We start from the raw sequence: 18,692 nt of genomic DNA, 5'->3' as shown, positions 1-18,692 counted from the left end.
CAGCCCTTTCCCTCTCCAAGTGCAAGACTCCTGGGGGAATTCTAACTTCTGAAGGTCCGTTGATTTTTGTATTCTGACGGCTGCAGCAGAGAGACAAAGCTAATCTGTAGAATATCACAGCCCGTGGGAGGCCTGTCGTGGTAGCTCATCGCTTTTTAGGATTTCTGTAATCAAGTAGACGCTTCATCACGGCAAAAGGCTTTGAAAATTAAACACACATAAAATTTAGGCAGGAGGGACTGGTCCATGCCTATACCCATGAACAGAACATAAATAATAATTGGTAGTTTGGGGGTCAGCCTAAACAGGCATGCCCAGGGAAGCAAGCGCAGTGAATTGACTTTTATTTTATGTGTGACTAAAATCCTATGCATATTCTTGAACTTTTGACAACTCCTTTAGAGAAAAAAAAAAGGGGGGGGGGATACTAAAAAAAAAGTCTGTTTTCTAGACGTGCCCTCCCTGGAGGAGGGGCAGGAAAAGTGTTATCAAGTAGAGGAGAAATAGAAGTCCCTGCTCGCCAGGCTCCAGGCATTGCTGCTGGACTCAGCCTGCTCTTATTCTGAAGAGAAGTCTTCCCTGTTTTCTGAAATGAAACTCTTGGCTGCTCTCCCTATTGAACATTCCATCTACATTATTCACATTGCAATTCAGAAGACCCAAGAGTGAAGCTAGAGTTGAGACGACTGGGAACTGGAGCCCTCCCCCAGGACATCTGGTATTCAATACAGGTTCAGTTTATTTAGCTAAAGGGCACCATTCTCCCCCTCCCTACCCCACCCATCAAAAGGACTCTGCTTCTGTTAACTACTTGCATCTTCTTACTTCTTTTACGTTTCCTAAGTGTATTGAATAATTTTCTTCTTGTTGCTTTTTCTGATATGAGAATCCTTTAGCTTCAATACTTGTCTCTCTCCACTTCTGCTTCTTTATCACTACTTATAATCCTCATTTAAATGCCTCTGCCACCCACTCTATGGGTTTCTTACATTCCTCCTCCTCCTCCTCCTCCTCCTCCTCCTCCTCCTGAGTGCTAGGATTAAAGGTGTGCATCATAATTTCTTTTGTTATTCATTTACATTGTTCACACTACTTCCTCCTCCTCCTCCTCCTCTTTTTTCTATTTTTTTGAAACAACAACCTAAGCACAGCTGCCTCTGGTTTGTTGCTTGTGTGACACTGGAAATTTGGAATGACCAAGGACATTGGCTTGTTCCTTTCCTATGCCTTTTGCCCGGATGAATCCCTTTTATTTCCTCTGTCATGTCCAAAGACACTGAAGTCCCCCCAAGCTGGTTATTCTGATGTTGTAGTCAACTACCTGGGAAAGTTGCAAGGCTTTAAGGATAAAATGAGGTCTGGAGGATCTTTGTCCTCAGAGCTGCAGAATGAAATGCCTTTTTAACCGCACAGCCTCCTACTATGAAACCCTGGCATACATAGCCTTGGAAAACTTGAAGGCCGTTGACAGGGGATGACCCTTAAATGTCTTCATCCCTTACAGGGGGATTCCTGCTCCTACTGCTCAGATACTTGCGGTTTTCTTTTGGAATTATTTTGTTTATTATTTTAAATTATTATTTGTGGGAAGCCACGTAACGCCATTACAAGATGGCGCTGGCTACCACTGGCCACTGCCCGTGTATTTCGGGTAAACAACCAATGTGCACAGGTGCAAATGGGTTTCATGGTTCCCGGGTTTCAGCACCACTTTTCGGCGACCCTCCCACCAGCAGGAATGAGCGGCACAACAGGATTCTTCTGCACACGGTTATTGGGAGACCTCGATTGGTGTGGAGAAAGACCCTGAGCCCTAGAACTAGCACTGCTTTTATAGGCCTAGGACTGGCGTGGTCATGTCTGATTGGTTCTGCTTTCAGTCCTTAATTTACATGCCCCAGGACGGGCTGTGACTTGGCATGAAACCCATTTGCACCTGTGCACATTGGTTGTTTACCCGAAGTACACAGGTGGTGGCCAGTGGTAGTCAGTGCCATCTTGTAATGGCGTTACATAGCTTCCCACAATTATTATTGTTGATTACATGTGTGTGTGTGTGTCTGTGTGTCTGTGTGTCTGTGTGTCTGTGTGTCTGTGTGAATGAATGAGCATGGTGTATATGCTCATATGCCATGGCAGTAGGTGGGTTTTCTGCTTCCACCTTTATATGAATTCTGGGGATCAATCACAGGTTTCCAGTCTTTCATAGATAGTGACTTTACCAAGCAAGTTACATCACAGGTTCAAAGCAAGTGTTTTCTTTGTTTTTTGCAGTAATGGGAATTGAACTCAGAGCACTGTACATACTAGGCATGGACTACACCACTGAGCCATGCTCCCAGCTTGTGTGTATTCTTTAAAAAGCCTATTAAATTCCTAACCACTAAACAAAACAGGGACTCCACTGTTTGATGACAGCCAAGTTATCTGGAAACTGGCAAGCTCAAACACTAGGTTTAATCACTTGAGACCATAATTTTGAAGGAGAAACATTATGTTATAATAGGCTGGTCAAAGATAAGGAGGCTAGTCCAAGCATGATGGGAGGGAATTGAGAATCGTTGATGTCTCGCAAGATGATCAAGAGACTGGTCAGTGTTCAATCTCAAGAGGAAATTCCTTGGCAATACCTAAAGAGATCCAGAACTGCCCCCTGGAGGCTAGACTACACATAGCAAGTAAGTGGCCCCAACCCTAGTTGGAGGATTGCCTGAGTGGACAGGGTCACTTTGCCTGAGGTGCTGCCTGCCTTTCTAATTCATTATTCCTCTATTTGTAAGATGGGGAATCAGGCCCATCTCCAACTCATTGGATGGCCTCTAGGATGCACCCTAAAGAATTGGGGCAAGCTCAACCCAGACATTTTCAAAAGGAGGCAACTTGCTTTCTTTTGTAATAAAGCCTGGCTCTATTATGACCTGGGGTGGAAAGACTTGTCTTTGAATGGGAGCCAAAATAAATACCATAGTACAATTGTTGACATGTTTTCAGACAATGAACAAAAAGTAGCAACAAGGTCCCTATGTTTAAGCCTCTTAATGTTAATTACATTGCCATCCTCCTGCTTGATCTACTTTGAAGGTGAAAAAGAAAAAGGGAGAAGTTTTTTTTTTTTTTTCTCACATTTGTTTGTATCCTTAAAGGAAACTCCAACTTCTGCAAAAGCTGCAAATTCAATCACAATTCCAAGTATTTATTTACGTGAGCAAGGTATTTTTTTAGTACTTGATATTAATTTAAAAATTCTGTGGGGAATCTGGTCTTGTTGCAACATGGTCATTAAACTATTTGAAATTTGAAACTGTCAGGTGGTAGCCATTCAATGTCAAGCACCCCATTTGAAAGTCTTTCCTTATTTATGAATGAAAGAAGTGATCACTCTGAGGGATCAAGGACTACTAGTTTGTGATGCTCATCAATACCCATTTCCATGTCTGGGAAACGTTTTGTATGTTAGAGGCAGCACAAGGGTCCTGGATGCTATCTGTCATCACTGGTCCAGCAGGCCCCAGTGGTTCTCTTTCCTTGCTTGATCCTCTATGAAAAAGTGACCATTTGCAACCTCTCACAGTCCTTCATTGGGACAGATATTCTGCGAACCAACCTGCAATTACAAGATTAGCAGACAAATAGTTTTTGTTGTGTGTGTGTGTGTGTGTGTGTGTGTGTGTGTGTTTATGCCTTCTCTTGTGTGATAATTTAGTGTTCAAGGTCTTTGGGAGCTCCTATCCTGACCAGTCCCTTCTGGAATATAACATTCGGCAACACTCAGAATCGTATGCGATCAATAATAAATATGGAAAACAGAGCCAGGTGATTCCCACAGAGTCCCATGGCAAGTGGATAACTTGGCAGCTTTATCTCCTCCACCCACTCTAGCCTCTGGCCTCAACAGATAAATCCTGTCTTGACTCCCATAAAAATATCTTCAGATGTTTTTCTAACATTATTTAAACAGGTACGGCCCTGAATAGCCTCTCATTTCTTATGTTGCTGACCCTGACCCTCTTTTATTGGGCAACCAAATTGCTTTGTTCCAGAATTCAACAGATTACTTTTCAAATAGATAGGCAAAAATATTGCTGAACTGGCTGCTATTCCAGAGGACCTGGGTTCAATTCTCAGCCCCCACATGGACACTCACAATCCATGTGAGCTCACAACTCATGGAAACATGCATGCAGGCAAAATAGCACCAATGTACATTCAAAGATTCAAGGCAAATCTTTGTGATGGCTCAGTATTTAAGAGCACTGTCTGCTCTGCCAGAAGTCCTGAGTTCATTTCCAAGCAAATACATGGTGGCTCACAACCATCTATGCTGGATCTGATGCCCTGTTCTGGCATGCAAATGTACACCTCTCCTGGACCACATCCTAACACATCATAGCCAACATTGGATTAAAGTCTTGGGAATTTTTTAAGTTAAAAAAATAAATTACATGCAACTTATGCCAACAGGCTCCTAAATCTCTTTCTCATAGTTTGATTTTTGTCTTGTGTCTTTGATCCTTGTTTAATTTAGTACCCTGCTGCAACTGATGTCTTCAACACTCCTTTTCCCAAAAATGCAGCTGATGGTAACCAAATGACCCTGACCTTGACCATTACAATCACTTTCCTCCTCCTCCTCCTCCTCCTCCTCCTCCTCCTCTTCTTCTTCTTCTTCTTCTTCTTCTTCTTCTTCTTCTTCTTCTTCTTCTTCTTCTTCTTCTTCTTCTTCTTCTTCTTCTTCTTCTTCTTCTTCTTCTTCTTCTTCTTCTTCTTCTTCTTCTTTTCTTTGAGACAGAGTTTCTCTGTTTGGCCCTGGCTGTCCTGGAACTCACTTTGTAGACCAGGATGGCCTTGAACTCAGAAATCCACCTGCCTCTGCCTCCTGAGTGCTGGGATTAAAGGCGTGTGCCACCACACCCAGCCACTTTCTTCTTTTAAAGACTCCATGAACTTACTTTTTTTGGAGGAATCTGTGGTTCCTCATCTGGTTGATCCTTATGACAGTGCCCTCACCCAGCAAAGAATAGACAGAGAACTGTCCCTGTTCCCTAAAGACTTTCAAGAGCCTAATGTAGAGCAGAGGTTAGCTGAGCTACAGTCTCCTCATATCAGGATATAAAGAGCTGTAGGTAACCCTGAGGCTTAGGTATAAGAGTTGTATTATAAATGTCAGCTGGGACCAGGCTCCACAAATGTGCATGTTGGCATTTTGTTATTTTTTTTTTCATAGAGAAGTTTTCTTGAGGAGTAGGGATTAAATTTAACTTCGAGAATAAGAGCAAGTATTTAGAATATAGTTAGGGATAATGGTTTAATAATGTGGTGGTTATAGATGGTAGAAGGACTTAAAACCAACTCAACAGTCCTGGTGTTGAAAACCTAGCCATCTGCCTAGGAATACTGAAATCATGGACCTTCTACCATGGTAAAATATGTTTTAACAATACTTGGCCATGCTCACCCTCACTGGACTAGTGCTAGTCTTCCAAAATAGGACAGAAAGAACAACATGTGGAAATGGTTGACTTTACCTGGATAGGCTCAAACAAGCTCAGTAACTTTCTCATATAGGAGTGTGTGCCTCTTGATGTTACACACTCTTAGTGAGCATTTCAACCTTGGGGTTATCTAGATTCTATTCCTCATTTATTACACTGAATTTGGGATAAGATAGACTTTCAAGAGATATAGACCCCTTTTCTAAAAGTACCCACACTGAGGGAAATATAGGTAAGAGACAACAGAGAGAGAGAAGACTGTGCCTGTCAGAGTCAAGACCACCGTTGCCCACCTTGGTCTGCTTTTATTCTGAAGTCTAAACTTCCTTGTTTGCTGAAACTCAAGCTAGACTGCTTGCTCAATTGTGCACAAGAACTTAAAGCGCTGCTGATCTTGAGACAAGGGGAGACTTGAGACATCCCAAAACAACCAGTGATTGTCCCTTAACCACTTGCAACAGCTGACAGTAATTTATATGTCATAAGGAGAAATTTAATTTAAAAATCATGAATATTTAATGATTCACTACAGAATTATCTTTTATCTTGGTATCATTACCTGAATGATACCAAGTCACAGGTAAAAGTCATTCTTCAAATTCCTACCTTCCCTTTGGAATTGGTCAACCATTAAACAAGCAATGTCACTGGGTAACCATTAGACAGGTATAAGTACTGTTTAATCATTAATCAGATAACAACACTACTTAGACATTAGAGGGAGTATGCCTTTGGTTATCCATTAGCTAGGAAGTTTATTGACTGCTCCACAAAGGGTGCAGGAGCGGCAGAACCTGCTTAGTCAGAAGAGAAATAAGCAATGAGTTCCAAACAGCAGTGTGTGAAACTGAATGATGGCAACTTCATCCCTGCACTGGGCTTTGGCACCTACAAACCGGAAGAGGTAAGAACAGTGGGGCTGTGGTGAATGGGTCAAGAGAAAATGGGCTGAGGGTGGGTGGAGAGAATGAAGCCATCAAGTCACTCACTTGCTATGTGACTCTGTGGGACTCAACTGGTTCTGTTTCTCTAGAGTATTGTACAAGGGGGAAGATAGTTTGACTTTGTTCTGTATGAAGATCTAATTACATCATCACTTACCAATATTTCCAATAACTGATCTTGGCTTGTTACAAGAATCAGTTACCAGTCCATAACACCATCAGCTTCCTTGATTGTATTCTAATGGCAGAGGAGGGAAGGGAAATTCCTCTGTTTAGCTATGAATTTCAGGTATTTTTCCCCTGTTAAATAATATAAGGCTTAGGGAAATGAGCATGTTGAATGTTTGCATAAATGTCTAAGGACTATCAAAGTTCTATTTTGAGGAGCTGTCAGTAAAATTCACAGTAAATGCTGCACTTGAGTTAAGTAAAGCCTCCACTTACAACTCTCAAATTGTGTGGACTAAGGGGACACTGCAATGTGATGCTGGTGTAAATGGTAATGGTGACATACTGGCTGGTCTTTGCTACTGTACCTTAGGAGTAGAACACAGTTGTCCAGAAGGTTCTCTGAAATGAGGTGACCAAAGAGGGCAATTTGCAAACTTTGAAGGAATTTTATATTTTAAAATCTTCCTTAGAGTCTCACGATTTTAAAAGAAGTGAATTATTCCTTTAACTTTGAATTCTTACATTTCTTATCTCTAAAATTTATGAAAATATTTGTGGAGTAACAATGGCCAAACTGCCCTGAATACAATTTACCTTCTCATAAATTTTCAAAGATCAAGAGTGAAGAAATATGATGATACTTAGTTACTTTATAGGATAAAGTGGCATGCAGAAGGGAAAGCAGCAGAGCTAGAGAGCTGGTTGAATGGTTAAGAGCATTTATTGCTCTTGCAGGGACCAGGGTTTGTCTCCCACCTGTCCCTTGGTGGTTTACAACCATCCATAATTCCAATTCTAGTAATCCAACATGGGACTCCATGGGCACTGCCTGCACATGATGCTCAGACATACATGAGGACAAAATATTCATACATAAAGTTAATCCAAAATATTGTTTAGAAAAAGAAAAAGAAGACAAGTGTCAAGAAGTCTCAGCCTGAGTATGTCTGCAGCAAGACAACCTGGGCAGGTTTCAGGGCTCAGTGCTGAGAATCACCATTTCACTTACTATAACTTCACTGAGAAAAGAAATTCTTTCTTTCTCTTCCTTCTCCCTGTCTCTCTCTCTCTCTCTCTTCATCTATTCCTTCCTTCCTTTCTTTTTTATTTGTTTTGAGAGGGGGTGGCTTGGAATTTGCTATGTAGAGCAGGTAGATTTGAACTCACAGAGATCTGCTTTCCTCTGCTTCTGGAACATTGGTATTAATGGTAGGGCATCATGTCCTGCTCTGAAGTTTTTAATATAATTGTGAATCCTCTAATTTTTAACATATGAATGTTCACAGCGTTACTCAAATCTGGCAGAGTAGGCAATAATTTTAAATTTAAGTCAGGTTATATCTTCACTAAATAAAGTAACTTTTGTTTTAATGGCCAGCAACTCAATGTCAATAATCCCTTACAAAATAAGGAACAACCAGCTCTCTATACAGATGATATTTCCATATATTGTTACAATTTGATGCAGAAAATAACTCAGTATTTCCTAGGAGTCTTTGCTAGAGGAAGATGCATAATTCAGAAGCAAATTTGTATTTCTTCTCTGTTTTGATCGAAGCACCCTTCTCCTGTTGTAGCTGTGACCCCACTACATAAATTATAACAAGACTATTCCTATATACTCAACCCTGTAAACTTTTCCAGAATACTGGCTGAATGTGAGGTCTATTTCAGGTGCTTTGATGCAACTGATGGACCACTGTTGTGTGGGTATGTAAAGGTCACGGATATGAACTTCTGGCGATTACCCAGGAAACACCCAGTGAAGATAATTTGATACTTACTACCCCAAATGCTCACCTAACCTGAGATATAGGAAAAGGATGATTCTACTGAAATCACGCTTGTGTATTTGGTCTCCACAATTTCTGTTGTAGATTCTGTTGTTTTAGAGGTGGTAGGATTTCAGTGGACAGGATCTAGACTCTTATTAAGCACTAAAGCTGTATGAGAATGACCTAGAAATATATAATTCCTTCAACTTCAGGAAATTGACCATCAGATCCATTTATGCCACTCTCTTCTGTGTCTTTAAAGACTTCCCTTTGTTCTTTCTTCAGGTTCCTGAAAATAAGCCACTGGAGGCTATCCAATTAGCTCTAGAGGCTGGGTTCCGCCATATTGATACTGCTTATGTGTACCAAACTGAAAAACATGTAGGGCAGTCTATTCGAAACAAGATTGCAGCTGGCCTTGTGAAAAGAGAAGACATATTCCTCACTACAAAGGTATTGTGTGTGTGGTGCTTAGGTGTACAGGTTAGTTGAAATGTAATATAAGCAAGCAAACACTAACTTGATTGGATCATTAAGTGGTAAAATATACATTCAGGTTCAACTCTTAGTTGCATATAATTCATAGACGAGTTCCAGCACGAAAAGCCAAAAAGATTATGACTTCCTACTGTATACAAATGCATAGTTCAAAATCCTTTATTTTTCTGAGCCTCGATTATATTTTATCATGGACTGTGAGTTCAGGTAAACTATGAAATTGTGGCTTCTATATCTCCTAGATAGCTTTGAAATCTGTTATATTCCAAAAACTACTTTTTACCTCTAAATACCAAATAGCAGTAAAAAGCAACCTTCATATTAAAGATCAGTTAAAGTGAATTTACTTGTGTCCATCACAGATTAGAATATTCACGTGGTGCTAGTGTTCAATAAAGTAAGCTTCCAATTCTTTTTTAATTGAAAAACAGATTGAATAATTAGAATAATAATTGGTTTCTGATCTCTTTACAATATAATCCAGAGACTGAATATTATTATTAGTTGATGGGAGTTTTATCTTTTGAGAACATTTCTTTCAATTTTGAAAGATTGAAAGCATCTTATAATGATGGCCATATGTATAAGTCACATAAATGGAAGCCACAAATAAAATAAAGAAAATTTTATTTATTAGTACTTTCTATTATGGTACAAAATGTACAAGCATTATGTAACATAAAGCCTCCATATGTGAATAATAATTTACTAATCTAGGATTTTTCCATTCTTTCATGCAAATAGCTTTGGTGCACTTTCCATAGACCAGATCTGGTTCGCTCTAACTTGGAGAAATCATTGAAAAACCTTCAGCTGGATTATGTTGACCTCTATATTATACATTATCCGATGCAAATGAAGGTAAGCAATTTAAATGACCAGATTTAATCAACTTTGACAATGGTGGGGCTATTATTTTTCACAAAGATCAAGATAAGTTTCTATTATATTTTTCTGTAAACTCAATTGCTATGTTCTATATTCTATACAAAGTAGATTATATAAGAAAATCATAAAATGGGAATCCCAAGAAATTGCTAGAATTTTAGATTTAAAGCTAATCTTGCATTTGTATGTTTTTGCACTTAATTCAGCCTTTCTTTGTGGCATTGAGACAATTCAAGTTTCTGGGTTATTGCCTCCTTATAGCGTCTTTGAGTTTACTATCATCAAAATTAGACTTGAATATAACCCTAATTTACCATCCTTAGTGGATGTAGTTGACTTTGGTGCAAATAAACTCAGATAGAAAAAGACAACTGATTGGCCTGGGTCATGACTCAATTTCATTATTGCTGGAGATCAAGTTCGTATGACTACTGAGTTTCTCAGTGATAGAAAAATATCTCATCAGAAATGTACTCGTCCATCTGGTACAAAGTTGAGCAGTCCTCTGAGCGGGGAGTGAGGATTATACAAATGACAGAAAAGAAGACTCAGGCAAAGGTTAGAAATTGGGAGGATTGTTCAGTCACTAATGCAGCAGCCCCAAGTTTAATTCTCTTGGGTTTTATATACATTTTAGTATCATGGGATACAATGTCATAAGCCAGCAGAGACAATGGCTGATGTACTTTTGATATCTGTTCTCATCTGGAGGCCTCCCTATTCCTCCTTGTTCCTTCCTCCAAGATTACAGAACATTCGGTCCCTCTCCTTGAATATCAAATGTATGCCCTCTTATCATTCCATGTGTCAGCACTCAAGGAAATTTGCCAGTAGATCCTGGCCTGCCAGGAGACCTGACTGCCTGACAGGAAGAATTTCACAGAAGAAGGCAAAATGTCTCCCGACACAGAATAATCAATAAGAAGTGAAAAAATAATAGATATCAGCTAGGAAGCCAAGGGTATATCTGTGAGAACACTGTATAATAATAATTAATAATAATAATAGATATGTAAAATTACATGATATATACAAGAGAAAGTTCAAGCACCCAAAAATACTACTTAAGATTTCACATTCAAATCACTCTGTAAATATAAATACATAGCATGGTGCTCCACTTAATGAATATTTAGTGTTCCAATTCTAGCTATTCCTGTGAGACACCATGTTTATTCAGATCATCACACAGACTATTTCTATTCCAGCCAGGCGAAGCTCTGTTTCCTGAAGATGAGCATGGGAAAACATTATTTGACACAGTGGATATCTGTGCTACATGGGAGGTGAGCAGTTGGAAGAGGGACAACGGAGGAGTTAAGGGAGGGAGCCACAGGGGTACAGAAGAATATGGGAATGTGCTTCTGGGTGTAGGCATTCTTTATGTTTACAAAGTTTGTCACTGGAGTTCCTGTGATGTGACAGAGGGAAATGGAGTATTCAGGACAACAGGAATGACTGGATTCTGCTGTGATACTCATTGTGAACATCACTGCTTCTTAGCAAGGACCCAGGGATACTATGTGGTTGTCACTTTCTTCCTCTGCTATCTTCAGTCTTTTGGTTTTTGTCATGTTCAGTGTCAGGGATCATTCAGGCAGTGTCTCCCTAGGCTGACTTTCTCAATGTTAGCATGATGATGATCAAATTCAGGGTCTTTCACACTGTGGCAAGGCCTCTGCCAATGAGCTATATGTGCAGAGTGGACACTGATCATTTAATAGCTCCATCTTGCATTTATTTCGATATAAATATGACTCTTTACAACTCCTTCATTCCTAGGCCATGGAGAAGTGTAAGGAAGAAGGACTGGCCAAGTCCATTGGGGTGTCCAACTTTAATAGCAGGCAACTGGAGAAAATTCTGAATAAGCCTGGGCTCAAATATAAGCCTGTCTGCAACCAGGTGGGAACACTCACATGCCTCTTAACCTCACATCCATTTCCTTATTTCTGTTTTGATGCCTCCAGTCTGGTTGCCCCTTCTTTAATTCATCTTATTTTCATGGAAAGAAGATTATAAGATAAGTGTCACTGTATCAAAAGATTCTTAGAGATTCTAAAATAAAATATTGGATTATTAAAATGTGGAGATTTAAAGTATTCCTGGAAGCAGATGTCAGTAGGAGTATTTAAGGATCAAAATAGACTTATCCTTGAGCTGGAAAATGTATCTCCATATATATACATACATACTTATAAGTACATATACTTATTGTATTTTTCATTACTTTTTATGGGACCCACATGAAGACCAAGCTTCATATCCATTCCATATCTGCAGGGGGCCTAGTTCCAGGCCTTGTATGCTCTTTGGTTGATGGTTCAGTCACTGATAGACACCAAGGGTCCAGATTAGGTGACCTTTTTGGTCTTTCTGTGGAGTTCCTGTCCCTTCAGTGTTCCTCGATACTTCATTCAACTCTTTGACAAGATTTCCAAGATTTGTCTAATGTTTGGCTGAGATTCTCTGCATTTGTTTTGGTTAGCTGCTTGGTGATGTCATTATGTAACATCTTAACACTCTGGGGAAGTAGTATGAGGAACATAGGAAACACTGAACACTGTTTTTACAACTGCCTCCAATGTAAAACCAAAATACAAAATTGAAACCAATGAATAGTAGAATGTCATGGAGAATGTTCCGATAACACTTTTTGAATTCTTAATTGCTAATCTAAATGGCCTGAGAAACAAAAGTGCCTTTGTCACCAACTGTGGCAAAGTTCGATGCATGTTTCTTTTTATCCATGGTGAAGTAGCTTCTTCATCCAGACAAGAATCAATTGTTCTTATACATACAAGTGTTTTACATAAAGTATCAGTCAAATGTTAACAGATAGATTATGGTTGCTTTTAAGGCCAGGACGAGAGAAGGCTTTAGTGCAGAATTCTATCAGACATTCAAAGAAGACCTAACACCAGTATTCTTCAAACTATTCCACAAAATAGAAACAGAAGGTACTCTACCCAATTCATTCTATGAATCCACAGTTACACTGATACCTAAACCACACAAGGACCCAACAAAGATAGAGAACTTCAGACCATTTTCCCTTATGAATATCAATGCAAAAATACTCAATAAAATTTGTGCTAACCAAATCCAAGAATACATCAAAACAATCATCCATCATGATCAAGTAGGCTTCATTCCAGGTATGCAGGGATGGCTCAATATAGGAAAATCCATCAATGTAATACTCTATATAAACAAACTCAAAGAAAAAAAAACACATGATCATCTCATTAGATGAGAAAGCATTTGACAAAATTCAACATCCCTTCATGGTAAAAGTCTTGGAAAAATCAGGAATTCAAGGCCCATACGTAAACATAATAAAAGCAATATGGAGCAAACCAGTAGCCAATATCAAACCAAATAGAGAGAAACTTGAAGCAGTCCAACTAAAATCAGGGACTAGACAAGGCTGTCCACTCTCTCCCTACCTATTAAATATAGTACTCAAAGTCCTAGCCAGAGCAATTAGACAACAAAAGGAGGTCAAAGGGAAACAAATTGGAAAGGAAGAAGTCAAAATATTACTATTTGCAGATGATATGATAGTATACTTAAATGACCCCAAAAATTCCACCAGAAAACTTGTAAACCTGCTAAACAACTTCAGCAAAGTGGATGTATATAAAATTAACTCAAACAAATCAGTAGCCTTCTACTCAAAGGATAAACAGGCCTTAGAAAGAAGTAAGGTAAATGACACCCTTCACAATAATCACAAATAATATAAAATACCTTGGTGTGACTCTAACTAAGCAAGTGAAATATCTGTATGATAAGAACTTCAGGTCTCTGAAAAAAGAAATCAAAGATCTCAGAAGATGGAAAGATCTCCCATGGTCATGGATTGGCAGGATTAATACAGTAAAAAATGGCCATCTTGACAAAAGCAACCTACAGATTCAATGTAATCCCCATCAAAATTCCAAATCAATTCTTCATAGAGTTAGAAAGAGCAATTTGCAAGTTCATTTGGAATAACAAAAAACCCAAGTTAGCAAAAACTACTCTCAACAATGAAAGAACTTCTGGGGAATCACCATCCCTGACATCAAGCTATATTAAAGAGCAATAGTGATAAATACTGTATGGTATTGGTACAGAGACAAAGAGGAAAATCAATGGAATTGAAGACCCAGAAATAAACCCAAATACCTATGTTCACTTGATATTTGACAAAGGAGCTAAAACCATCCAGAGGGAAAAAGACAGCATTTTTAACAAATGGTGCTGGTTCAACTGGTGGTAAGCATGTAGAAAAATGCAAATCTCTTTCTTTAGGGATTTGAAGTTCTTATCAGACAGATCTTTCACTTCCTTAGAGTCACACCAAGGTATTTTATATTATTTGACTATTGTGAAGGGTGTTGTTTCCCTGATTTCTTTCTCATCTCGTCTGTCCTTCATGTAGAGGAAGGCCACTGATTTGTTTGAGTTAATTTTATATCCAGCTACTGCACTGAAGCTGTTTATCAGGTTTAGGAGTTCTCTGGTGGACTTTTTAGGGTCACTTATGTATACCATCATATCATCTGCAAATAATGATATGTTGACTTCTTCCTTACCGGTTTTTATCCCCTTGATCTCCTTTTGTTGTCAGATTGCTCTGGCTAGGACTTCAAGTACTATATTGAATAGGTAGGGAGAAAGTGGGCAGCCTTGCCTAGTCCCAGATTTTAGTGGGATTGCTTCGAGTTTCTCTCCATTTACTTTGATGTTGGCTATTGGTTTGCTGTAGATTGCTTTTATTATGTTTAGGTAGGGGCCTTGAATTCCTAATCTTTCCAAGACTTTTATCATGAAGGGGTGTTGGAATTTGTCAAATGCTTTCTCAGCATCTAATGAGATGGTCATGTGGTTTTTGTCTTTGACTTTGTTTATGTAGTGGATTACATTGATGGATTTCTGTATATTAAACCATCCCTGAATCCCTGGGATGAAGCCTACTTGGTCATGATGGATGATAATTTTGATGTGTTCTTGGATTCGGTTTGCAAGGATTTTATTGAGTATTTTTGCATCGATATTCATAAGGGAAATTGGTCTGAAGTTCTCTTTCTTTGTTGGATCTTTGTGTGGTTTAGGTATCAGAGTAATTGTGGCCTCATAGAATGAATTGGGTAGAGTACCTTCTGTTTCTATTTTGTGGAATACTTTGAGGAGAGTTGGAATTAGGTCTTCTTTGCAAGTCTGATAGAATTCTACACTAAACCCATCTGGTCCTGGGCTTTTTTTAGTTGGGAGACTATTAATGACAGCTTCTATTTCTTTAGGTGATATGGGACTGTTTAGAACATTAATCTGATCCTGATTTAACTTTGGTACCAACCAATTCTTATCTCCTTGTACAAAGCTCAAGTCCAAGTGGATCAAGGACCTCCACATAAAACCAGATCCACTGAAAGTGGGGAAAATCCTCAAACACAGGGGTACAGGAGAAATTTTCCTGAACAGAACACCAATGGCTTGTGCCCTAAGATCAAGAATAGACAAATGAGATTTCATAAAATTGCAAAGCTTCTGTAAGGCAAAGGGCACTGTCAATAGGACAAAATAGCAACCAACAGATTGGGAAAAGATCATTTTTAAATCCTACATTCTATAGAGGGCTAATATCCAATATATACAAAAAACTCAAGAAGTTAGACTCCAGAGAACCAAATAACCCTATTCAAAATGGGGTACAGAACTAAACAAAGAATTTTCAACTGAGGAATACCAAGAAGCACCTAAAGAAATGTTCAACATCCTTAGTCATCATGAAAAGAGATTCTATCCTGAGATTCCATCTCACACCAGTCAGAAAGGCTAAGATCAAAAACTCAGTTGACAGCAGAAGCTGGTGAGGATGTGGAGAAAGAGGAACACTCCTCCATTGCTGATGGGATTGCAAACTAGTACAACCACTCCAGAAATCAGTATGGTGGTTCCTCAGGAAATTTTCATTACTTTTTAATTAAATAAAATGAGAATAAATGTATTTTTGTAATATATATTGAATATACATTTTATATTTATTATGTATGTTATTTTAATTATAGTTATAATATAAAACATTTAATTCTAATTATAAAAATAAGACATGTATACTATATAAGATATGTAATGATATATAAATACAAATTAAATGTAAAACATAGAAATATAAGTATTTTCCTTAATTTTTAAAGTAACATTTGTGTGTATGTGCTCATGATTGTGTGTGTGTGTGTGTGTGTGTGTGTGTGTACATGTGTGTGTGTGTGTACACATATGTTATGGTGGATATGTAGAAAACAGAAGATAATATGTGAGTCTCATGTAGCAAACTCAGTTCTAATTGGCAGCAAAGATCTTAAGCCACTGCACAATGTCCCTGACCCTATTATTACAACATTCTTACGAACTTGTTCAAAGCAGGTTCTTTGATTTTTTTTCACCTTCAGAGAGCTTAGAAAGATCCCCCAAGAATGAAGATGTTATCAGACATTGTTAGATTTGTGTTTAGAGACATTGCAATAGTTCTCTTATATAATCTGAATCTCCCTATATTTAAATTTCTCTATTTCTGGAGACATCTTCAAGCCAACACTATGTTTTCTGTTTGTAATTTGCAAAACAGAATTAAACTCCAAGATATGGTTCATAGAACTGGATTATCACAGGAAAATTATTTTGTGTCATATTAGTAATATAGACAAGAAATTAAGTTTTAAAGACACAGATTACATTATATTGATAATCTAAATATGTTACATTTCCTTTATCAGGTACTTGCCTTTAATGTTTCTCTATTACATTAACATTAGCATCTCGTATAATCATATATGTTTGTTCGCCCATCTACAGGTGGAATGCCATCTCTACCTGAACCAGAGCAAGCTGTTGAACTACTGCAAGTCAAAGGACATTGTTCTAGTTGCCTACTGTGCTCTTGGATCTCAAAGACCTAAGCGATGGTAAGAAAGGCAATAGGGAGTTTACTTCAAACACCAGTGCAGGTGAAGTCTTTTCAGTACTATCAACTCAATTTCCAGAAGCTCAGTTTGAAATGGCTTAGAGAGAGAGGGTAGAATTTGCATTTTTTAGGAGACTGCAATGATGGAAATGTTGCTGGTCCAAGGACTCCTTTGAAGACCCCAGGTTTTGAGTGGGTACCCTATGAGTTCAGAAGCCTCCTAAAGATTCCCAACTTTTGAAGTTAAAGATTTCTGCCTTTTCTTCCAGGGTAGACCCAAGCTCCCCAGTTCTCTTGAATGATCCAGTTCTTTGTGACATGGCAAAAAAGCACAAGCGAAGTCCAGCTCAGATTGCCCTTCGCTATCATCTTCAACGTGGAATTGTGGTTCTTGCCCAGAGTTACAAAGAGAATGAGATAAAAGAGAACATACAGGTGACCAGGGAGGTTGCAGACCTCCTACATGCTATCTCACTATCTTGCCTCTATTTTCTTCTTTGAAATCTCTCAGGGAATTTTGTTTTCTGAGTCAATCTCTTAGCATTTCTTACACATGTGAGACTTCATTTGCATTCACAAGTGCTCTGTACTGAACACGAATGTCAAGTTAACTTGATAGTATTAGTTTCAGAGAGAGCACAGAGATTTAGGATCCAGCATGAAGTCAGTCATGCACTTGTGAACAGCTCCGTTGCAAGGGATCTCTTTATTGCTTGCTGAAATGAGAGTGTAAGTTTGGATAGATATTTTGATATGACAATTTTTGATGCTTTATTTTGTACTTGACCTGCATAGTCACGTATTTTATTTTATTTTTTATTCATTTTTAAGTTTATGTGTATAGATATTTTGGCTGACTATATGTATATGTACCATACACATTCCTGGTGCCAGCAGAGGCTAGAAAATGGTATCATGTACCCTAGAACTAGAGGTGTAAATAGTGGTGAGCGGCCCTGTGGGTGCTGGGGATCAAACTTGCCCAAAAAGAGCAGCTAGTGCTCTAAATTACTGAGCCATCTCTACAGGCCTGAACTCACACATTTTAATATGGATGTATTTATTTCTTTTGAGTTGCTTCTCTAGCTAAGTGCATATTATTTTCCTGAAGACTTACCTATGCAGATAATCTTTTATTTTCAACTACAAGAACTATGCTGTACTATTACCTAAAGTAGTTGCAAAGTGAACAAGTTGCAACATAGAGCTTTAATATAAAGAGTCATACTTAGTTCACTAGTCTATGATCTTAAATTCTTTTTTAGTTTGGCTTGAACAGTGAGGGATCTCTCTAGCTGAAGTTCACTATGTGTTCATAAAACTGTTGTATATGTTTGCAAGATGATGAGGTCCATCTACCTGAGGATTCAGTTTGTCTCTTAACTGATGTTTCTTAACTTCAAATAATTTTCTTTCAGTAACCAAATGGCATAGGCTTCACCTCACCATGTGTTCTCCTTCAAGACACTGAGTAGATATTTGCAAAGACTTTAAACTTAGGCAAATAATTATTATTATATCATTTTCTCCTACTAATTTGTAGAGGTTAATGCAAGTTAAAAAAAAATAAAAACATTAAGAGCTGGGAGATAGCTCAGTGCCAAAACTCTTGCCTAGCAACCATGGGACCGATTCTCCAGAACTCTCTTAAGATTCCAAGTGGATGTGGTGTTCCCCTCTATCTCCAGCCTTGTAGGCAGATAGGGGATTCCCCAGAATAATCCAGCTAGTAAAAATAGTCATATTGGTGAGTTATGGTCTGATGGAGAGACCCTCCCCTAATGAATGAGGTACAATTGCTAAGAGGATGAAGTCTGATATGAACCTCAGGTTTGCACACACACACACACACACACACACACACACACGCACACACACGTACCCCTACATGTGCAAACAAGAATAAATATATACATTCTTACATATATTCATTCATTCACTCTCTCTCTCTCTCTCTCTCTCTCTCTCT

General features: G+C 38.5%; 1 protein-coding gene across 3 annotated transcripts in view; it reads left to right on the top strand.

Annotated features, from left to right (window-relative positions):
• Window positions 1-637: 637 nt before the first annotated feature.
• The window catches only part of LOC110333805 (aldo-keto reductase family 1 member C1 homolog), a 21,517-nt gene continuing 3,462 nt past the window's right edge, over window positions 638-18,692 (top strand). The window contains exons 1-8 of one of the 3 annotated variants that reach the window (XM_029547680.1): window positions 638-718; window positions 6,268-6,396; window positions 8,668-8,835; window positions 9,625-9,741; window positions 10,977-11,054; window positions 11,551-11,673; window positions 16,615-16,724; window positions 16,993-17,158. In XM_029547680.1, coding sequence (XP_029403540.1) covers window positions 6,313-6,396; window positions 8,668-8,835; window positions 9,625-9,741; window positions 10,977-11,054; window positions 11,551-11,673; window positions 16,615-16,724; window positions 16,993-17,158 — 846 coding nt within the window. In that variant the 5' untranslated portion in view covers window positions 638-718; window positions 6,268-6,312. Of the gene's footprint in view, window positions 732-6,267; window positions 6,397-8,667; window positions 8,836-9,624; window positions 9,742-10,976; window positions 11,055-11,550; window positions 11,674-16,614; window positions 16,725-16,992; window positions 17,159-18,692 lie in introns of all 3 variants that reach the window. The other 2 variants (XM_021215532.2, XM_029547681.1) reach the window with 2 other exon arrangements.

This window comes from Mus pahari, chromosome 16 (assembly GCF_900095145.1).
Source record: "Mus pahari chromosome 16, PAHARI_EIJ_v1.1, whole genome shotgun sequence".
Taxonomy (NCBI): Eukaryota; Metazoa; Chordata; class Mammalia; order Rodentia; family Muridae; genus Mus; species Mus pahari.
This window is presented reverse-complemented; position numbering and strand designations above follow the sequence as displayed.